We start from the raw sequence: 20,929 nt of genomic DNA, 5'->3' as shown, positions 1-20,929 counted from the left end.
CAAGACTTTTGTAACCATGCAGCTAGTGTGTCGTTTAGAGGTCTCAGGCTATAATTTTCAACAGTTGGATCATGACGTGCAGTTGGGTGTGCTGGAACCGGTCCCCATTGGCGAACCTGTTACCTGGTGTCATCGGATGGTAATTTGCGCAAAGAAGAATGGCAAACCGAGACAAACTGTCGATTTCCAGGCGCTCAACGCCCACACTACATGCGAGACATACCACACACCATCACCATTCCACCAGACTCGTTCGGTCCCACACCAGAAGAAGAAAACTGTCTTTGATGCGTGGAATGGTTACCATAGCGTGCCACTCTGCAGAGAGAACCGTCACCTGACCACCTTCATTACCCCCTGGGGCAGATACCGCTAAAAGACGGCCCCTCAAGGATACATTGCCTCTGGTGATGGATACACCAGACATTATGATGAGATCGTGTCAGACATTCACAATAAAACCAAATGTGTGGATGACGCTCCGCTGTGGGCGGACACGTGGGCGGACACGTGGGCGGACACATTGGCGGATAGCTACTTCCAAGCTGTCGAGTGGCTGTTTCATGACATCATGATGGATTTGAATCTCGTCCTGGCACTGGAGAACGCCCTGTTTGTCTTGGATGCAGACAGGCAAGGTGGGAAAGTTTTGACCTAGCGTAGGCTATACACATTATTTATATTGTGTTTTGCTCTAAAGCAATCATAGTTTATCAACTTTATGTTCAAAGTTAGTTTCCCTGTATTTTCCCTCAAATAATATAACTGCCTTTAAGTTGTAAATTAGACTTTTAGTTACTCGGCCTAAATTAGAACTAGTACAAGGCCTAGATCTAATAGTAGTAGTGCTAGATTCTAGTACTACTAGTACTGTGAGGTTGTGCACCACATCGACACAAGTGGGCCACTCATGATGGCAAGACCCAGAAGCCTTGCCCCTGACACTGTAAAAAATGTCAACACATGCTTGATTTGGGAATTATTAGGCCTCCGATCCAAAAGCCAATGGGCTTCACCTTTGCACATGGTACCAAAAACGACAGAGGGAGACTGGCGTCCCTGCAGTGATTACCGTGCTCTGAATAAGGTTACAGTTCCGATCGCTATCCTGTGCCTCACATTCAGGATTATACCACCAGGGGAGTTCCACAGAATGTTAACCCAAACAGAAACACCCAATTGTATGATACAATGTCAATGGCAGTCAATCTAACTAAGCCTGGAATTTCTTAACAATATTGAAGTGAATGTAGCTTGTAAGGTGTTAGATGCTAGGGTCGGACTTTCATATCTCATACAGTTGTACAGAAGAGGCCATAGAGAATTACATTCTACTTAGCAGGGTACAATCAGGCATGGGATATAGTGTATGATCAGTTCGAGCACAATAACAAAATTGCTCACGACTACATAACCTGTGGGATTTAACCACCCCCCAATCAAAGCTAGTGATGGTTTATGGCACTTTACACGTGACATGCGAAGGTGCCGAATGACCATGTCACAGATGGGGTTTGGAGGGCATATGAGCAAGACAGATAACTAAAGATCCAAGAGTTACTCCCAATGTACTTGCAAGGTAAATGGGCGTTAACAGCCCATTCACTTTAATTATTGGAAAAGAAATGCCTGAATATAAATGGATTATTTTGAAACGAGCCCTTGCTCAAGAACTTTGTCAACATTGTCATATCCACATTTGGTGGTTATTGCATTTTCTATTCACATTTGAGATCCAAGACTGGCCTCCAAGTTCAAGATGGCAAGAGCATTCTTATCATCATGGCAAGGTGTCTACAAGCATATTACAAACTTAGCTAGGTGTATGAATGTTGGTCTTGTTAATGCATGTTACGAATTGACTGGTGTAGATCTTCATAGAAGTACAGGAGACTCTCAAACATTAAATGAAAAAATTGCCAAAGTTATTAACAAGTGAACCTGGAACAGAAACTTGAATTCCAAGCAATGAAAGCACTGTAAATGCAATACATGTTGAGGGTAATAAAGAACCTGATAATGAATGTAAACAAAGAAATATCGCATTTGAAGTGATTCAAGAAAACAATTCTGAGTGTAGATCTGAGATACTTAATACCCAGAAATGTGAAACCAAAGATAGTTATACGATTGGTTATGAAAAGTCTCCTAAGCAAGAATATAATGATATGTTTTTCACTGAAAATTTGATGTCACATGTTGAAAGGAAAGGCCTTGAATGTCCTGTAATTTCTCAGAAAAACACTGTGTTGAAGCTTGACAAATCTACCAATGAAGAAATCTGTTGTATAGTAAATCATAAAGAAGTACAGAAAGAACAGTACGCAAACTAATGGTAGTAAAGTTGGCAGTAATACTGGTATGCAAACTTCTGCAGGAATAGAAGGTACATGTAATACCAATTTGTTCTACGAAGGAGAGGTTGTGCAAATTAAAACAATGAAACTGGAGCTGCATAAAATACCTACTTCCACTGGTAAAATGACTAAAAGTAAATCTCAGCAATTTTCTGATGAAGTACATTCTACGTGTAAAGTTTTTTTTTTTAATGTTTACCAGAAAAAAATTATGATTAATGACAAAGATGAAAAGAAGATTGATTTTGAAGCTGCTAGCAAAGATTTATCACTTGAACATGAAAATGATGATGTTGTTGTATAAGGTGTTACAAGAAAAAGAAAAAAACTTCAACCCATGTTTTCTATATTATGCTTCTGTTTAATACTCATCTTCCTTTTATGAGCTTGTTATATTTAAATATATATGTATATTGTAAAGCGCATAGAAATGTCAACAGACACCTTGGAGAAAGCAGTTGTTTAAAGAGGGCATGAGAATGCCTCTATTGGCCAAATATGAACAGCGGAGTGAAGAACTACATACACAGTTGTAATGTGTGTAGAGCCATGGGTACCAGGCAACATAAGAAGCCTCTACGGCAGCATGAAGTGCCAGACAGACCTCAGGCAAATGGTAAAGTGGATAATGGTGTGAAGACTGCCACAGCGCTCCTCAAGAAGGCAAATGAAGGACACCCAGACCCATATCTCAGTTTGTTGGCATTGCTCCATGTAGATCCGGGCCAGTTGAGATGCATACGCTGTGGAGATCCCCATATTTTCGAACAAAGCTAAAGAAAGGAAAATCCAATATGTATAAACATCATGCAGTTCTATGCAACAGTGCGTTCATATTACATCAAGGCATGTGACTGCATTGTAAGTTTCCATTGAAGTCTGATGTCCTCATCCATTCCCAAGTGGCTGACATTGCGTGTAAGAAGGATGCCAAGTTCACTTCTGTAGAGTTCTTCATCAACAACTTCCCCTGCATGCTGCTTCAGGAGGAAGAAGAATGTGAAATTTTATGTACGAAGTGAATAGAGAGCTGTCCACTATGATGGAATCAGTGTTGCCAGCGATTTGCAGAGGCAAACATGATTTACTAGAAAATGTAAATGAGTGTAGTTTGCCTATGTTTTGACCAATTTTGCTCATTTCTTTTTGAAATGCTTTTCAAATTCATGTCCTTTGATAAAACAGTGAAATATCTGGAGTTTGCTTTCCTTATACTAATTATTTTTACATTCCACACACTGTATTATTCTGTTGTTTTTGCAGACTTCAAGAACTAATCCGAAGTGAACATGGTCTAACGTACAAGCATGCTACTGGACGACGAGGTGACAATATATGGCACAAAGGAAGTTCTGCAACTGATACCCGACCCGATATGACTTTTCATGGGAAGACGGTTTGAAGCTAGCACAAGAGAAAATGATGAGTGTCGGCATTTTCCCAGTAACAACTGACCAACGTAATGAGTGAACATGGTCCAACGTACAAGCATGCTACTGGACGACGAGGTGACAATATTTGGCACAAGGGAAGTTCTGCAACTGTTTCCCGACCCGATATGACTTTTCCTTCGGATGAACAGTTTGAACTGCTATTCACAATATTAAGTGATAAACATGCACCTTTTATTTCTGTCAGAAGAAAACGAAATGGGGTGGATTTGTATTTCAATTGTTTTAATCAGCATTAATATACTCTTTTAGAGTAGGTTGGATAGAAACTGTATAATGAAAAAATATGCATCAGTATAAACAAACTTGACACTTCTGTGGCGTGGGAAAGGGGTGTACCCTATTGTTCAGGGGAAAAACAAAAGAAATGATGAGTATCGGCATTTGCCCAGCAACAACTGACCAAAGTGATGATAGCTGGTTCTATTATCCACATGTCCTGACAGGAACAAATGAAAGAGACCTGAATCAGAAAATGTATGGAGATGGAGACCACCACGTTGAAGAGAGCTCATTATTGCCAGACATAATCCCAGAGCTGTTAGACCATTTCACACTGGTCAATGGTCAAGACCAGTAATTGGTGCCTTCGGAAGATGACCATGTAGTACGATTCCCATACCAGGATTTGGTGAGGTGCACAAATCAACAATTGTGTCTAAGCTCAACACTAACCCTTGTGGGGAATTGTCATGGGATAGAATAACGAGAGTGCAAAGCAAACAACAGACCAGCAACACATCTCACTTTGAAGACGGCAGCGCGGTAGGATTGTATGATGATGTTGCAGTGTCATAAAAAAGTGACCAGAACAAGTAGGTTCTTGGCCGAATGAATGTGTATAACTAGTATTATTGTTTACATAAATGCCTTTCCTTTTCTTTTTTTGTTGTAATGGATTTGTCTGGTTTAATTCTGTATATTGATGCTTTGTGTTATTTTAATCTCTGTATTTCTATCTCGTTTTTAGTATATTTAAGAAACTTTTTAAGTAAATTTTAATATCTCTGGAAATAACCTTGATAGGCCATTGGCCTTCGTTATTCCCACCACATTATGGTTTAAATTGAAGATGTTTCATTTTAACGTTTGTTAATGTATATATATATGTATGCATATGAATTGTACTTGTGTTTTTTTTAATAAAATGTGGAAATAAAACTTGAACTGAACTGAACTGATTTGCAGTGTCATCAAAAATTGACCAGAACAAGTGGGTTCTTGGCCGACTCCTACGAATCAGAAATAGAGAACGAGGTGTAGTTGAGAATTACAAGCCAATACATGTAAATCTCAGTGATACAAGGAAGTATGCATGCAAAGGTATTCCTGACTGTAAATTTCTATTACAAACAGGAAATGGTCTTCACAAATACAAGCACCAATATTGAGGTTGTGTTGAAAGACATCATCATGAAAGTGAATCTTGTTTGCGAGGACACTGAGGATGGATCAGAGGAGGACACAAGTGAGCAGCAATTTATTTCTTAGCCAGCATGATGCTGACACCCTCACAGATTTTGTAAGAGATACAAGATCTCTCAGTCGCCGAAATTCAGCAGTTGAAAACTCTCGTACTGATGATGGCAGAATCCGGATCACAGTAAGCCCAACACGAAATCCCGAAGATGAAAGTAGTACAAGGAGATCTTCACACAGAAGGAACATTCAGTTATGGGCCTACTCTTAAGGAATTTTGTTATCTATTGTATAAGACATTTTAGAACATTACATTTGGAATTAATGATGCGAAAATGTCTTCACAAATACAAGCACCAATGTTGATATTGTGTTGAATGATGTCATCATGAACATGAATCTTGTTTGCGAGGACACTGAGGATGGGTCAGAGGAGGACGCAAGTGAGCGTCAATTTGTTCTGAGCCAGCATTATGCTAATACGCTATTAAGAGATACAAGATCTCTCAGTCGCCGAAATTCAGCAGTTGCGAAAACTCTCGTACTGATGATGGCAGAATCCGGATCACAGTAAGCTCAACACGAAATCCCGAAGATGAAAGTAGTACAAGGAGATCTTCACGCAAAAGAAACATTCAGTTATGGGCCTACTCTTAAGGAATTGTGTTAACTATTGTATAAGACATTTTAGAACATTACATTTGGAATTAATGATGCGAAAACGTTTTCACAAATACAAGCACCAATGTTGATGTTTTGTTGAAAGATGTCATCATGAAAGTGAATCTTGTTTGCAAGGACGCTGAGGATAGGTCAGAGGAGGACACAAGTCAGCGTCAATTTGTTCTGAGCCAGGAAGATGGTAATACCCTTACAGATTTTGTAAGAAATACAAGATCTCTCAGTCGCCAAAATTCAGCAGTTGAAAACTCTTGTACTGATGATGGCAGAATCCGGATCACAGTAAGCTCAACATGAAATCCCGAAGATGAAAGTAGTACAAGGAGATCTTCACGCAGAAGAAACATTCAGTTATAGGCCTACTCTTAAGGAATTTTGTTAACTATTGTATAAGACATTTTAGAACATTACATTTGGAATTAATGATGCGAAAATATCTTCACAAATACAAGCACCAATGTTGATGTTGTGTTGAAAGACATCATCATGAAAGTGAATCTTGTTTGCGAGGACACTGAGGATGGATCAGAGGAGGACACAAGTGAGCGTCAATTTGTTCTGAGCCAGCATGATGCTAATACGCGAACAGATATTGTAAAGAATACAAGGTCAGTAATGGTGACCTAATTATTACTTGTGTTAGTATCCTACGGGATAGATGAGAGGATTGTTTGAGGCAACTGCTGATGAGATTTGTGAAGCCAGCAATCCTCATAAAGACAGCTTTACCGCACGAATGTGACTACAAGAACAAGGACAATCAGAGGACAGATGAAGATTTGATCATTGAGAGAATTAAAGTGAGGGACATTCTGTCCACAGGATAGATCACAGATGAGCAGAAGAGAGAATTCTTTTCTTCGGTTAGAAGCTATTTTGTTGCAGTTTCAAATTATTTTGTGTCCAAGTTCCCCCTTAAGGATAACTTATGCAGTTTTTGGTGCGTCTTCTCTACAGGAGTGTGCTTATAAGGACAAATCGAACCAGAAAGATGACGAGGACCTTGTGGTGCGACAGCATGTAAACTCAAAGTTCTCTAACAACTAAAGGAAGGAATTCTACGAATCAGTCAGAAAGTACTTTGTTGCTCTGTAACAGACTATGTGATTGCAAAATTCCCATTAGAGGATGAAGTGATTTGCCATGCACAAGTTACTATCCCAGGGAAAAGGTTAGATGTCTCATTCTCATCTCTATCTTTCTTCTGTCATAAATTTCACATGGAGGACAAACTAGACATTGTTGAACTGGAGTTCCTGCAGTATGAAGTTAATCCACTCTTGAATGTCTCCCTAGACAAGAGAGCAGATGAAGTGTGCATGGACAGAGATCAGAACCTTGAAAAACCATGTCACTGAGAAGTTGAAATATGACGACTTGGGAAAACTCATGCATGCATGCAATTCTAGCACTACCACACAGCAATGCTGATGGTGAGCGACTCTTGTAAGAAAGAATTCAACAGAGTTCAGGCCCAGTCTTAAGACATCAACATTGTCAGATATTCTGACAAAAAACCCCAAGAAATCAAGCAATGAAGGTCCCTTACTATGACATGAATTTTCCAGACAAACTATTTGAAAAGTGTAAAAAAAAAAAGCTGCCACCAGTTTTGTCTCTAGCTCTAATGCATGAACGAACGGATTTGATTTGGCTGTATATTGATATCATGGATTATATTGAAGGCTGAAAGGACCTTTTCTTTGCATAACACAAGAAACATTTAATTTATTCAGCTTCCTTCCACAAGACAGAAACTGGTAAGTTTTGATTTTCCATGTAATATTAAGATGAATGTGTCTCTGCACTACATGTTCATGTAATGAAGAATAAATTCATTCACACGAAACAACTTTCTGGCATTGAAAGCATTTTTTTATTCAAAGAAAAAAAGTTGCAATAACATCTTATACACCGATTCGGTTTGGGGGTTTTATGTACCTGCCCGCCGGTGGCGGCGCTATAACTGGGGGGCTTCTCCGATCCAGCTGACAGTACAGAGAGCTCGAGAGCGGTTACTAGCTAACGGAGCAGCGACCCTGGCCGGCCTGGGCGAGGTTCGGTATAGGTATAGCATACCCGTTGCAATGTAAGCTAGCTAGCTGCAGTCAGACGCCCCCCAGTTATGGCGTCACCTTATGAGGGCGCACTTCCACCAGAAGTCGCCCGAATCGGTGTATAGGGAAAATAACAAAAAAACATATAAAATAGGCAAAATATGTTTTTTCACCTGAAATATGTTTTTTCAAGCTGAATAATATGTTTTTTGAAAGTGACAGGTTGGCAGTTCTGTATTTTAGAGGAGAGAAGCAGGTAATGAAGCAGTCCCTCGGTATCCAAGAGTTAGAGAAAGCAGAGATGAAAATTCTGCAACATGAACAATAAAGATGCTTCCCTGCAGAGATAGAAGCACTGAGTGGCAAGGCTAAAAAGAGAAACACCCATAAGAAAGACAAGGGTGTAAGGGAAGACAGTCCTATCTACAAGTTCGATGGTAAACTGAAAGAAGAATTACTTTGAGTAGGTGGAAGAATTCACAGGGCTTTGCTGCCAGTGGAAGTGAAGCATCCCATCATCCTCCCCAAGGGTAGTCCTTTGTTGCTCCTCATCCATGAGATGACAGGACATAGTGGAAGAAACCATATGCTCACTCCTCCACCAGTACCGGCTGCACAGAAACGCTGTTAGTAGCATGTTTGTTAGCGCTAACAAGTCAGACAAGCACGCTGTTAGACAAGCACGCTGTTACAGCGCTGTTAGTGGATTTGAGCCATAGAGTTTTGAGCCTATGATTTGTACGTAGTAATCTATTTATAGATTGATGAATCTTGTTGATGCAGCACTACACAGTGCATCGTTGTCTTTGTGAGTGACGTGTATTCATATTTTAACACAGTTCGTTAATTTTCATCCGTTCATAATGGCGCAAAATAAACCGAAGAGAGTTCGAGCTCCAGACTACACTGACGAAGAAATAAATGTTGTAAGGAGTAGTTCTTAATTCTTAATTAGGTCTAACTCTAGGTCTATTTTGAAGTACTTGGTATAAAAAAGGGAGAAATTTATAGCGCACGCAAGAAATTATTCACTAACATTGTCACTATTGGTGCCCCTGGCACTGTTAGTGAGTTGTTAAAACATTGACACTACTGTTAGCTTCTGTGCGGCCTTGAAATGTTTGGCTAATAGCGCTGTTAGTGAATTCGACTAACATTATGCTTATATGCGGCCAAAACAGCGCTATCTGTACTGTTAGTGCGCTGTTTGTGTTAACAACGTTTCTGTGCAGCCGGTGCAGAAGTATTGGATGCTGGGTGCTGGCAATTTGCAGTAATGTTTTGATCGATCACTGAATTCAGCATATACCTGAATTGCTTTTGTTCTTTTTGTATATTTGCAGATCGAATCTTATTCAGATTAAAGGCGTTTTGTCTCGTAACAAGGCTAAAGTCTGTGGTTTTCTTTTCGACTCTTGGTTCACCCTCACAGTCATGAAGCCAAACCAAAGGACTAGTTATTATTAATTAAACAATAATGCTAAACACACCTCGGGAACAACCGAATTAGAAGACCTCACCTATGTTCAAAATTTTGTTGATGTAGGCTTACGAGTACTGACTTAATTGAATTCATTATCATGATCATGAGTGAAATGGCACTATAACTGTATCGCGATCTTAACTTCACTTTTTTTAAATAACAGAAAAAAAAGGAAACATGAATGGGTGCAACTACGTCAGTAGCAATGAAGGCGCCTTCGTAATTATTCAGATACTTTTTATAAAAATCTCCATAATACAAAAATTGCAAAATTTCTTAGAATAAAAGTCAAACTGTTAATGTTTAGGCCCTACACATAAATTGTTATACTTTCTTAATAGAAATAGGCAGATGCTGTACATGAAAAGAAAGAATTTGGTAGCATGTTAAAAATCGATAAACCATGACTAAACACTGATAAAAAAGACAACAAATGGACCGGTCACCAATGAAAGTAAAAAGCGTAAAACACCATAACTAGAGATAAAGAGTGCGTGTGTAGCAACATAACTTGGTATAACTTTGAAAGTAACTGTTAAGGGGACATGAGATTGTGTCCCTCCCCTTGCTCCAGTTCGGCTTTATGCCCATGGCCACAGTGAGCCATAAACCAATGGGTTATCCCTTAACCTGCCTTGGTCAACTAATGAAACAGACATTGGACTGCATCAGTTGACCTTTGTCACACAGACATTGTAGAAGTACCATATATTATAAATACATATAAGGCCTAAAAAGATGTTGTTTTGTACTTGTAATTTTTTTTTCTTCCCTCTTTGGCTGATATTTCTCAGTTTTGAATGCTTAAATATTTGTTTTCTCTAAAAAAAAGGTAACAAAGAGAAAACTTTATTTAAAAGCCGACCGTAGATTTCAAGATTTGTGGGTCGGTCCCAAAGGGCAATACAACATCTTTTTTGTTAAAGCTTAATGTGGAGGTCTGGGAATTTTGATCCATGGGCAGTAAAGTGTCGAGAACCGTCGCGATGGAGACTCACATTTTCAATCCAAAGTTGTGGCTTGACTGGCATCTTCAGCCTCTTGGCTTTCAAACTCTTTCCTTTCCTCTTCAGCGATGTGGTAAAGTTTTGCCCCAAGTTCCTCCAGTTGAGTCCTGTATTCAAGGTCCTGTAAGGTAGAGACAAAACAACAATACTTTCACATATTGGGAGGCTGGGGCAATTAAATCTTAAAGGGCAAGTACACTCCAAAAATAACTTACTTTCAATAGAAGCAGAAAATTCAGACAAATCAATCCAAAAAAAATTGAGCAAAATCGGATAACTAATAAGAAAGGTATGAATTTGTAATGACACAACATACCTTGACAAACTGATAACCAAATTGGCAATTTGTGTACCGGTAGTGACTTTTTAAGTCCCCTAATTTTTCATACTAAAAAAAAAAAATTTTTTACTAATTTTTGTTTGCACTGTTTCTCTTGTTTTTTCTGCCTCTATTAAAAGATACAGAGGGGGTGGAGGATGTAATCACTCAAAATGTTACATGGAAAGAAAAAAACACACAAAGGATTACATCACATCACTGCCCTACCTAAAGCTATGGTCACAACACCTAAAAGTAGCCTGCTCGGTGGCCGGGCGGCAAGTTCTGAGCCAATTTCAACCGGGCACCGAGCGGCGGCCGCTCAGGCATCGCTCAGTCGCAGCCGCTATGTCAAAGGCTGCCAAGCAGTCACCGCCCAGTCGCTGCCAGGAGATCAGTCGGTCACTGGGCGGCGAGTCAAAAATCGTTCAGCAGCCTTTGATTTTTGACCTAAATCGCTCGACAGAATGGAGCCAAATATTGATGAAAAAATACAAAATTTAGGTTTTCTGCATACAACAGAAAACCCGAATTATGCATTCTTTCATCAAAATCCGTCTTCAAACACATTTTGGGGGGAACCCTTAGCAGAAGTGTGTCATAAATGACATCCTCTTTCACATTATGATACAAATTTAGCCATCAAAATTTTGGCGAATTTGGGGCACCCAACACTTTAGAGGGGCTTTAAAGATGGCATTGACATCTATCTTTCCCATTGCTAAATATGGAAGTGAGACATGGGCCATGGCTAGAAGAGATGGAAAGAGAGTATATGCCTATGAAATGTATTGTATCGGCGAATATTGAGGGTTCCATGAACGGACAGAAACAAACTGATGGGTGCTGGACAAGCTGGATACAGAGATGTTGCTCCGAAAGTGTTTTGCCAGAAGGAAACTACTGTTTTTTGGCCATGTAGTATTAAAGAAGAGATGGTCTTGGAAAGTCCCTTATAACAGGAACAGTGGAAGCCAGGGGATAAAGAGGCAACGAGAGCAACAGCAGAAAAGGATGGCATAAACTTGTGATGGCCACAGCAGCGCAGCCAGCACCACCACCTGACTGAAAGAAGAAGATTGGTACACTTTCAGGAAACCTCACCCCAAAGAATATTATGATGTAATGCCTTTTAGGACGACATGGCATGGGCGCAGCCAAATTCTTGATAATATGATGTACCAGGCAAACCTGTACATGTATCATGCAAACAGCTCTAGTTGGAAAGAGTTAACGTCAGAAGAGCAACAACGTATTTCTGCAATTTGCCTTCTGACAGTAGTAGTACAAAATATCATTAGAGGTGAACAAAATGCCACAACACCGCGGCACACAATGGGAAGGAAGCATCCAAAAATTTGAATAATTTACTTGATAAACAACTTCGCATAATACGTCACATTATCACGAACTATGTATATTATGCTAATAATATCTTACTTTATAACTCTCTCTCATACACTTTGGTGTGGGGTCTTGTAGATTAATGGGCAAGAAATCAATCTGAGGGTGATCAAGGTTTCCTTTGACTTTTGACCTTTGGATGATCCATAGCATCCATTTTGGAGATCTTAGATCACCACACTGCTTTCGGTTTCAAAACCTCCTTAATGTATATGTCTCGTCCCTTTTGGTCTATAGATGGTTTGAAAATATGGATTTGTGATCAAACCTTGTAGTTGCATTTGGGCACCTGGTCCATGCCATAGAGGGCGCCCCACCAGCATCCTGCCATCACCCCAGTGGAGTCATTGTCACCCCCGTGGAGCATACCTGCTAGGCAAAGCTCCTCCCAACTATTCTTACAGCCGAGCAGGGCATCGTAGCTGTTAGAGAGAGCATAATAACAGAAATAACAACTACAATAATACTATTCTAGGTTTATATAGCGCTTAATACATCAACAATGTCTTTAAAGCATTTAGGGTCATCGGATTCAGGCCGTGTAAATCGAAAGCCCCTGAACACCAGCATTAAGAAGTTTAGCACTCACATATATTTATTGTAAATAAACTAACAAGAATCAAATTTCAATATTCTTCTATTGATTCCTTCAAGGATAAGGAATAAGTATGTGAATGATAAAAAGGAAGCCAATGTCATACATGTAATCCCTTCTCTAGAACCAAAGACCTCATAACTTAAAGGCAATCTACAACGCGATAGCTCAGTCGGTAGAGCAGTGGTCTCGTATTCCGGTGACCCGGGTTCGAAACCAATTTGATGTGCTAGTGCCCTTTGGTAAGGCATTAATCCTCATTACCAGGTCCCTCGAAGAGGACCTAAAGCCGTCGGCCATCTGGTCGCCTACTTACAAGCATTTATGCTTTCTTAGCAGTCATGTAAAATAACCACCACCATTCAATGTCATACATGTAATCCCTTCTCTAGAACCAAAGTCCTGATAACTTAAAGGCAATCTACAACTCTGGCAGAAGGATCATCCTGATACAAGTAATTCCTCACGTAATACTCACCCAATCATGGGCGCATCGTGGCCGCTGGATCCTCCCCATCCCCTAAAGCTGACACTCTTATAGAAGGCATCCCTCTCCACGACACCGTAGGTTGCTGGGAATCGTGCTTCCGTCGCATCTTCTCCATCGATCCCCCTCTCCTGCAAGTAGGCTGTCCACTTGTCCGTGAAGTACGGCCACTGCTCTTCGTTCTCCTTCACGTCGCGGCCAACGGATCGGACATAGTCCAGAACCTTGGGCAGTTCTGCAACAAGTCTGCAACCCCAGGAAACGACCGGGACACCTTGGATGGCGTAGGACGTGAAGAGGGCGGCGGCAAAGGATCCGAGGTAGCCGGTCGGACAGTTGTGTGTCATGCGCCCTGATTCCACGCTGACCGCGATGAGGTTTAGAAGCTGGTCCGGCCTGGGGTAACGCAGACCGATGCACATGGCCCTCATGGCTGCTCCACACCCTCCTCCTCTAGAGCAAGAGAAGATGGAACATGATCGTTAAGAATTTCAAGAATCAAATCAAGAAGGAACTCGAGTCAATTTAAATACCCTATAGCATCTATAGTATCTTCTTTGTCATTTAATTCTGATTCAATTTTTTTGTTTTCCTTTGGTATCTATCACTTTTCCTTCCTTATCCTTTCTTCTTTAGAAACATTAGTATCAAGCGCTTTATGAATACCGGTATAATGTATTACTGTTATCATTATTATAGTATTGCCGGTAGAAATCATGTGTGGACTATATGTGTCGCTTCCCTTGATCTTGAAAGTGTTCAATATATGTGTAACGTTCTTACAAACAACTGCAACTACATGTATGCACAAATTTAATTTGAAAGTACCGTCAGGAGTATAGGCAGAAATGATATAAATGTACTACATTGCAAATTCAAAGTTTAAAAGGGATACAGGTCTTTACAAAAAGTCACATCATCAATATTCACATGGCTGCAGCAGTCCCTTAGTCTATCCGTTTCTTAATATACAAAATAGTGACAATTGAATAAAGAGCCTTTATCCAAATTGCTTGATATCATATTAGACAGCAATGCTGTCATAAAAACAAAAATCAAAAACATTAAAGGTAATACAAAGTTTTGGGAAATTTTGAAAATTGGGTGGAAAGTGATTCTTTACAATATTGATATTTTTGCATGCCTCTGTAGATGTATTATAAGCACTAGAAAATTTAGCCACTAAAAGACTTCTGCTTTCGAGAAAAATTGAATATAAAAATTTACCGGTGCTCCCGGTAAATTTTGATAAATTTCAAATAGCGCCTACGGCCGTACAATGGTAGCTGCGACCATGCAAATCTCAGAATATGTAATTGTGATGTATAATTTCCAAACAGGAAAAGCTGATCGGTCGATTTTAGTCAAGAAACATTGTTTTATAGCTTTATTAATATCTTGACCTTGAGAGGGAGCTATACAACATAAAGAGTTTGTTATTTACAATTTCATAACTTTACACTCGATTTCAACCGCGACAACGATCATTGAATATTGTAGGACCGAATATGCTTCCAATGTGTTCATTTGAACTAAATTCATGACCCCTTACCAAAACTTACGTATTACCTTTAACTCTTGAAACATTTCAAATTAAACTAATGCAGCTACTATTTATCCAGAACTACACTATCTAGTTTTGGTATATGTTCTATTACATGCTGATGCATACGATTTATTTCCTAACACTAAGAATTTATGTGTATTGTACAACCTATGTTGAGTCTTTGTTTGTACAGCTAATTACTGTAGCACTTTCGAGTGACCTTTTTTGTCAGAAAGTGCGCTAAAAATCTATAATTATTACTTTTGTTATCACCAACACGTCTCACCTCTTGTTATATGGACTTAGGTAACCATCTGGCTTGGCTAAGTTGTGTCGACTGATAGAAAAGCTAGTTGTGTTACCTAAAAGAAATGTAGCAACATTAGAGAAAAGCAACAAATACAGACTGACAAAAGCTATTCATCTTGTGCTCATCAGAGTACATCACAAGAATGAACATTGGACAATATTAACGGAAGCTGAAGGAACGAAACATGCAAAAAAACATGTATGTAACTCACTGTCCTATGCTGACAGAAAGAGTTCATGAGGAGTCTCTCATGTTATTCTAGCTAGCATTGCTACTGCCGGTTGTCATGAAACATCTGGCATAACCCCACTTTTTACGGCAGCTAATCACAGCCATTTATTTTTAGCATGGTTTGTTCCTTTAGCTTCCGTCAATTGCAATTTTCTTTCAGAGACTCATTTATAGTTGAATGGCTAAGCTCACTCATGAATGAATAGCTCCTGTCATATCATCTTACAGAGAATTAATTTCTGGTTATTCTGATACATTAAAAATAATTCATGTCAAATATTTGTTTGAAAATCTGAGCTAAAACTAGTGCTACTTTCTTTTCTTTCCTTTTCTTTTTTTTTTCTTTTTTGCTGAGTGTATATGAATATGCAGTAATAAAGTCGGAGAGAAAAATGGTATTAACCTGGCGCTCTTCCTTTCATATCGAGAGCCCCTTTCCTGTACTCGGCTGCAAACTCAATGTACAGCTTGTCACCGATGGGCTTTCCACTAAGAAGAGCTGAAAAGAAATGAAGAAAGGGGAAAAAGAATAATACCGTAGTTTAAAGGTAAAGACCAGTATTGCAAATGCCACAATTCCAAAAAATGAAATTGAAGCTCTTATTACCAATCATGTGAAAGAATATGTTTTGACTAATACATGATAACAATTTTGCCAGGAAACCGCTTATTAATTGATATATTTGGTAAATTAGTTTATCTGTTGGTATGTGAGAGATAAACGCACGTGTCGCGCACGTGTGCGTAGTCCCATATACATCTTTCTGTGTACAGTGCTTGTAACTTTACAAAGACTTGGCCAAATTTCTTATCATTTTGATGATATTAGAACCTTGCAGTAATAATAATAATAATTAACAGCATTTGTATAGCGCTTATCACAAAATATGTCTCAGTACACACCAATGCTTATATATATGCTAGATGAACAACCTTTTCTGGTCAATTCCACAACGTTTCTTTCACAATGCAATCGCATGACCATAACTGGTCTTTATCTTTAACACCTTTCATCAGTAGTGAATAATATTTTTTTAATAAACATTTGATAGTACACTTGTAAGTACAGCCTAGACAAGACTATTACAGAATGATTTCCAATGAAGATTGAATAATGAATGATATGACTTCCATTTCTGTATATAATTACCTACTGGTAGCACATACATGTATATAGGTGCAGCCTTGACAGGACTATTACAGAATAATTTCAAGTCAAGATTGGAATAATTTGTGAACGTTACTTCGTTTAATTTCAATTTTCAGATTTAAAACAATAAACATATCTACTGTACAGTGAATCTAGGCAACTATGACACAATAAATTCATAACTAAGTTGAAAACCAGAAGTTTGTTTAAAAGCTGCTGGGGTTTGGTCAAGTAAGTCCTCTTTTAAAAAAAATAGTCTTGTAACTCGTTGACATATCAATGTATTTTAAGGCATATGAATACTGTCTGTCTTGTGCGGTGTATATTACATATTATTACAAGTCATTCATAGAAAATTCATATTTCTTATGCAGGGAATTTTTATATACATTCAATTCAATTCAATTCAAGGTATGTTATTCACTCATTGTAGCTAAAGGCTAAATTACAAATGAATTTACAGAATTCAAAACATTAAAAACTTCAAAGGTTTACTTTGACCATGTGGCATTATTTAATTATCAATCCTTGACAATACATTTCTATATTTGAGGATCAGACGTTTTCCATATTTTGTATGATAGATGAACCAAGAAAAAAACAATGCCCCTCCAACAATGTTTCAGGGATACCACAGGATCTTACCTCTTGCAGTAGCTAAATGTAACACTGTGTCATCACTTACAGGCCATCCAGGTACTGTGCAGGAACAAGAAAGAGATATAAAATAAAGCCTGAATCCGATGACCGGGGTAATAATATGTTCCGCGCCTAGAAACAAAGTATTAGGCGCATTATAAATGTGAGCTATTATTATTATTATTATTATTATATATTATGTTTGTTACAGTAGAGAACATACACAGTGCGTACCAGAAAAAAGGAAAACGAAAATTATCAATGTTTTATCATAACTTAATTTCAATTATAATTAATAAATGACACATATTTTTACAGCTTAGATCCTCCTCTTTCATTTGGTGCAACTTGTATGATGCATATTTCATGCATGAGTGACTAAAATAAATTTGAAGAAAGGGTACCAAAAAGTAATTTGGCTAACGGTATCTGAATTTCAAAGAAAACAAAAATAATATTTCCTTGGGGTTCATTTTCTGCCCTTTCATATGACACCTTAGTCAGGAGAAATGAGCCAGGAATAACAAAGTTCTGTTTGTTGTAAGTAATGCTTGCATTTCCATAATTGTATTGAACAAATTTGTTTTCACTGGCTGCCTGCCTAGCTTAACAACAAACAGAGTTGACAAAAGCCTTGATGCATGGCTGACTGTCAACAAAACGGAGTGGTGAGTAAAAATGATAAAAGCAAATTGCTAATGGCTAAAAATTAAAACAATGATAAACATTTTCGATGCCAGAGGGCGACGCCACCTGAACACCCAGCAGGGGCCCTGCTTCTGGACCTCACACAGAAGGGTTTATTTTTACGCCCTCATAGTTCTCTTTGCGCACATGCCGACTTTTCTCAGCCCCCATTATTTGGATTATTAATAATCTGCCTCTCCATCAGTGATTCAAACTGTGGCATCAATCAGTGATTCTATTCACAATTCATAATAATAAAAATATATCGAAATTTTTGGAGCGCTAAAAACAATAAGTACCATAGCACTTACAAATACAAATATATGAAAAGAGGACAAAAAATGTACATTCTCACATGAAGTAGATCACATAAATCACTAGGGATGCTGTTCCAAGTCTTTGATGCAGCTACCAATGTATATCAGTTCTAACCATACTTACATTTTATATGAAGCTTGCCTATGCCTCCCAATATCTTTAGCTCCTTATGAATGTCTGCGCCCACAAAGTTGAACTCCCAATCGCCTGACCGGTACCCCATAGCATCGCCGACACCACTGAGAACCATGGCGGCCTTGTACCTTGACGACATGTCAGCCAAAACACTGTCACTGCTCATCATTTTGTCTGCGCCTCTGTGGTATATATTTTAAACATTCAGGACGTTTTCAATGTACACACCTTGATATGAAAGCATGTACATTTGCATGAAATAAATGAAATACATAATGTACAGTCCACTAAAAAAAATAGAACAGGAATAAGGAATTACACAAATTTATGTTAAATTTATGTTAATTTTAAGTTGGCAAGCCAGGGAAAAAATTAATGTTTATTTTTCGGGAGCTACTTTTCAAGCTTGCCCGCATGAATATAACATTCTTAAACTTGTTTTGCATTGAACTCTATGCAAATTTATGGGGGCATTTCGGGGGCTAATTCGCCCTGAGCCCCCGTGTATTTTTTTCACTGTGGCAAGCAATACAATTACACATTTGACTGAGCTCAGGGACGTGATAGAGAAGGACTGGAATCAAGCCGGTGAAACTCTTGTAATTTATTCAAACGCATTCATGAGTAAAAGCGTAACAATGGAATGTGTAACATTCCATTTGACTATGAAGTTCCATGCTCCGAACCGCGCTTCCACTGCAGGGACTTTCGGAAGCCAGGCACCAGTTTTACATTTATTACAAAATATTGAATTACACGCAAAATTTCAGTGTAAATCAAAAACTTTATATGGGGATTGTATTGGGAATAGTGCATCAAACACATTTCCAAATTTAGAACTCTGTCCTTCCTATAATTTGTGTGCAAGAGTTGGTAAAAAGAAAAATTGCATCCTGACAAAAACTCAATAGTTTAGGATATTGCGCTAATTTGGGCATGTTTTAATGTCCCGTTATTTGATCCATGATTTACAATCTTCAATAACATTAAATTTGCTAATGAGTGTTTTTACGTGTTTTTTGTATTTTTGAAGTTAAAAAAGGATGAAATTACACAAGTTTGTGGTCGCTTGTTCTCCTCTTTACACATTCAACAATTGATGAGAATCATTGACAGGGACAGCGAACAGTTGCTGTGATACCATTTTCTGATGTAGGAATTCTAAATCCTGAAATTCATGCGCTCTTTTATCTCACCATCTGGTCAACAGTTGCAGATTTGCGCATAACTTCCAGTCCTTCTCTATCACGTCCCTGCTGAGCTGAAGGGACTACAACTTAAAACTGTGTATTTGTAAAATTGTTAACAGCAAGCGTTAACGTTTCAAAAAGCCAAAACTCATCACTCATTCAATATGATTACCGGTATACAATATACTTTCCAGATTAATTAACAATAACAGTATTAAACACATTAATTCCCCATTGATGTAGTCTAGACATACATGTACGTACTACTTCTGTGCCTCACTTAATCAAAAGTAAAACTATAAAGAGCAATTCAAGTACTGTTGTTATTAAAGACTTTAATTTAAGTACAATTGATAATGCTAAGTCTAAGACGTACATAACCAAGCTTACCACAAAACTAGGTCTAGTAAAACTAAATAAAAGCCACATCCTGGCCCTGAGTCTGAGAACAGATCAATCGACTTCAATCAAAGTCTAACTCCAAAGAGTCCAAGCGCAAGCCAACGCTCAACTAGACAATTCTCAACTCGTCTTGCTTATTTTGAATAGTTAGACATATTAGTTAATTATTAGTTATTAATTAGATATATTAGTTATTAGTTAGTTACCGGTGCACGAGGTGCCCTACCCACCTGGCCAGGCGTAGCATAGGCAAGGGTTTCCGGGTTCCTCTCTGTATCTGATCCTGGCTCTATACAAGTTCCAGTTGCACTGCACTGGACTGTAGTCAAAAATATCCTTTGACAATTTGAGTAATTCTTCTTTTTTATTTGAATGAACCCTTTGCGTAATTCTTAGCAATTGCTGGATCTCTCATTTCCCATGAAGAACTCCAAGTATAGCATCTAGACAGGTGCAAAATGGGCGATTGACCCCGGGATTGACCCTGACCTCGATCACATAATTTGTTAAGAACCGCACTGTACTGTATGTGAGTCACGTGACCAGAATTTACTTTATCAGGTGACACAGTGTAATTAACTCCCCTCTCTCTCTTTTTCTCTCTCTCTCTCTTTCTCTCTCTCTCTCTCTCTCTCTCTCTCTTCTCTCTCTCTCTCTCTCTTTCTTTCTCTCTCTCTCTCTCTCTTCTCTCTCTCTCTCTCTTCTCTCTCTCTCTCTTTCTCTCTCTCTCTCTCTCTCTCTTTGGCATCTATTTCGATAAACTAGCTGATTTTATTTTATTAAATGTTATGTTATTTGATCACACACTAGCCCCCCATACAATTACTATATATGCACTTACTAAAATACAATGATGGTTCATTAATCTGCCCGCCACCAAGCGAGCAGTATCTGATACATCTTCAATAACTCAACTAGCACATACACAAAAGCTGATACCATTACTGAACACTTTATTTTAGAAAGCCTAGTCTGCTGGCACAAACTTTGTTTTGACACCTCGTTAAAACAAATTTAGCTAAAACAAAGAAAAGTATTGAGCCTAGCCTAAATTAAAGTCC

The 20,929-nt window shown here is 38.6% G+C and overlaps 1 protein-coding gene across 2 annotated transcripts; it reads right to left on the bottom strand.

The window, feature by feature from the left end:
- Positions 1-10,289: 10,289 nt before the first annotated feature.
- On the bottom strand, positions 10,290-20,394 carry LOC577960 (protein ADP-ribosylarginine hydrolase-like). Of its 2 annotated transcripts, none has more exons than XM_778156.5 (8): positions 20,075-20,394; positions 18,265-18,458; positions 17,143-17,196; positions 15,751-15,846; positions 15,093-15,168; positions 13,252-13,713; positions 12,447-12,600; positions 10,290-10,576 (listed from the first exon to the last, which is right to left on the bottom strand). In XM_778156.5, the coding sequence occupies exons 1-8, from the start codon at positions 20,113-20,115 to the stop codon at positions 10,451-10,453; spliced, it is 1,203 nt and encodes a 400-aa protein (XP_783249.2). In that variant the 5' UTR covers positions 20,116-20,394; the 3' UTR covers positions 10,290-10,450. The 2 variants fall into 2 exon arrangements, with proteins under 2 accessions (XP_783249.2, XP_011666606.1); XM_011668304.2 differs by having other exon boundaries at positions 20,099-20,394.
- Positions 20,395-20,929: the final 535 nt, after the last annotated feature.

Source organism: Strongylocentrotus purpuratus, unplaced genomic scaffold (assembly GCF_000002235.5).
Source record: "Strongylocentrotus purpuratus isolate Spur 01 unplaced genomic scaffold, Spur_5.0 spur5_scaffold_16, whole genome shotgun sequence".
NCBI classification, from domain to species: Eukaryota; Metazoa; Echinodermata; class Echinoidea; order Camarodonta; family Strongylocentrotidae; genus Strongylocentrotus; species Strongylocentrotus purpuratus.
This window is presented reverse-complemented; position numbering and strand designations above follow the sequence as displayed.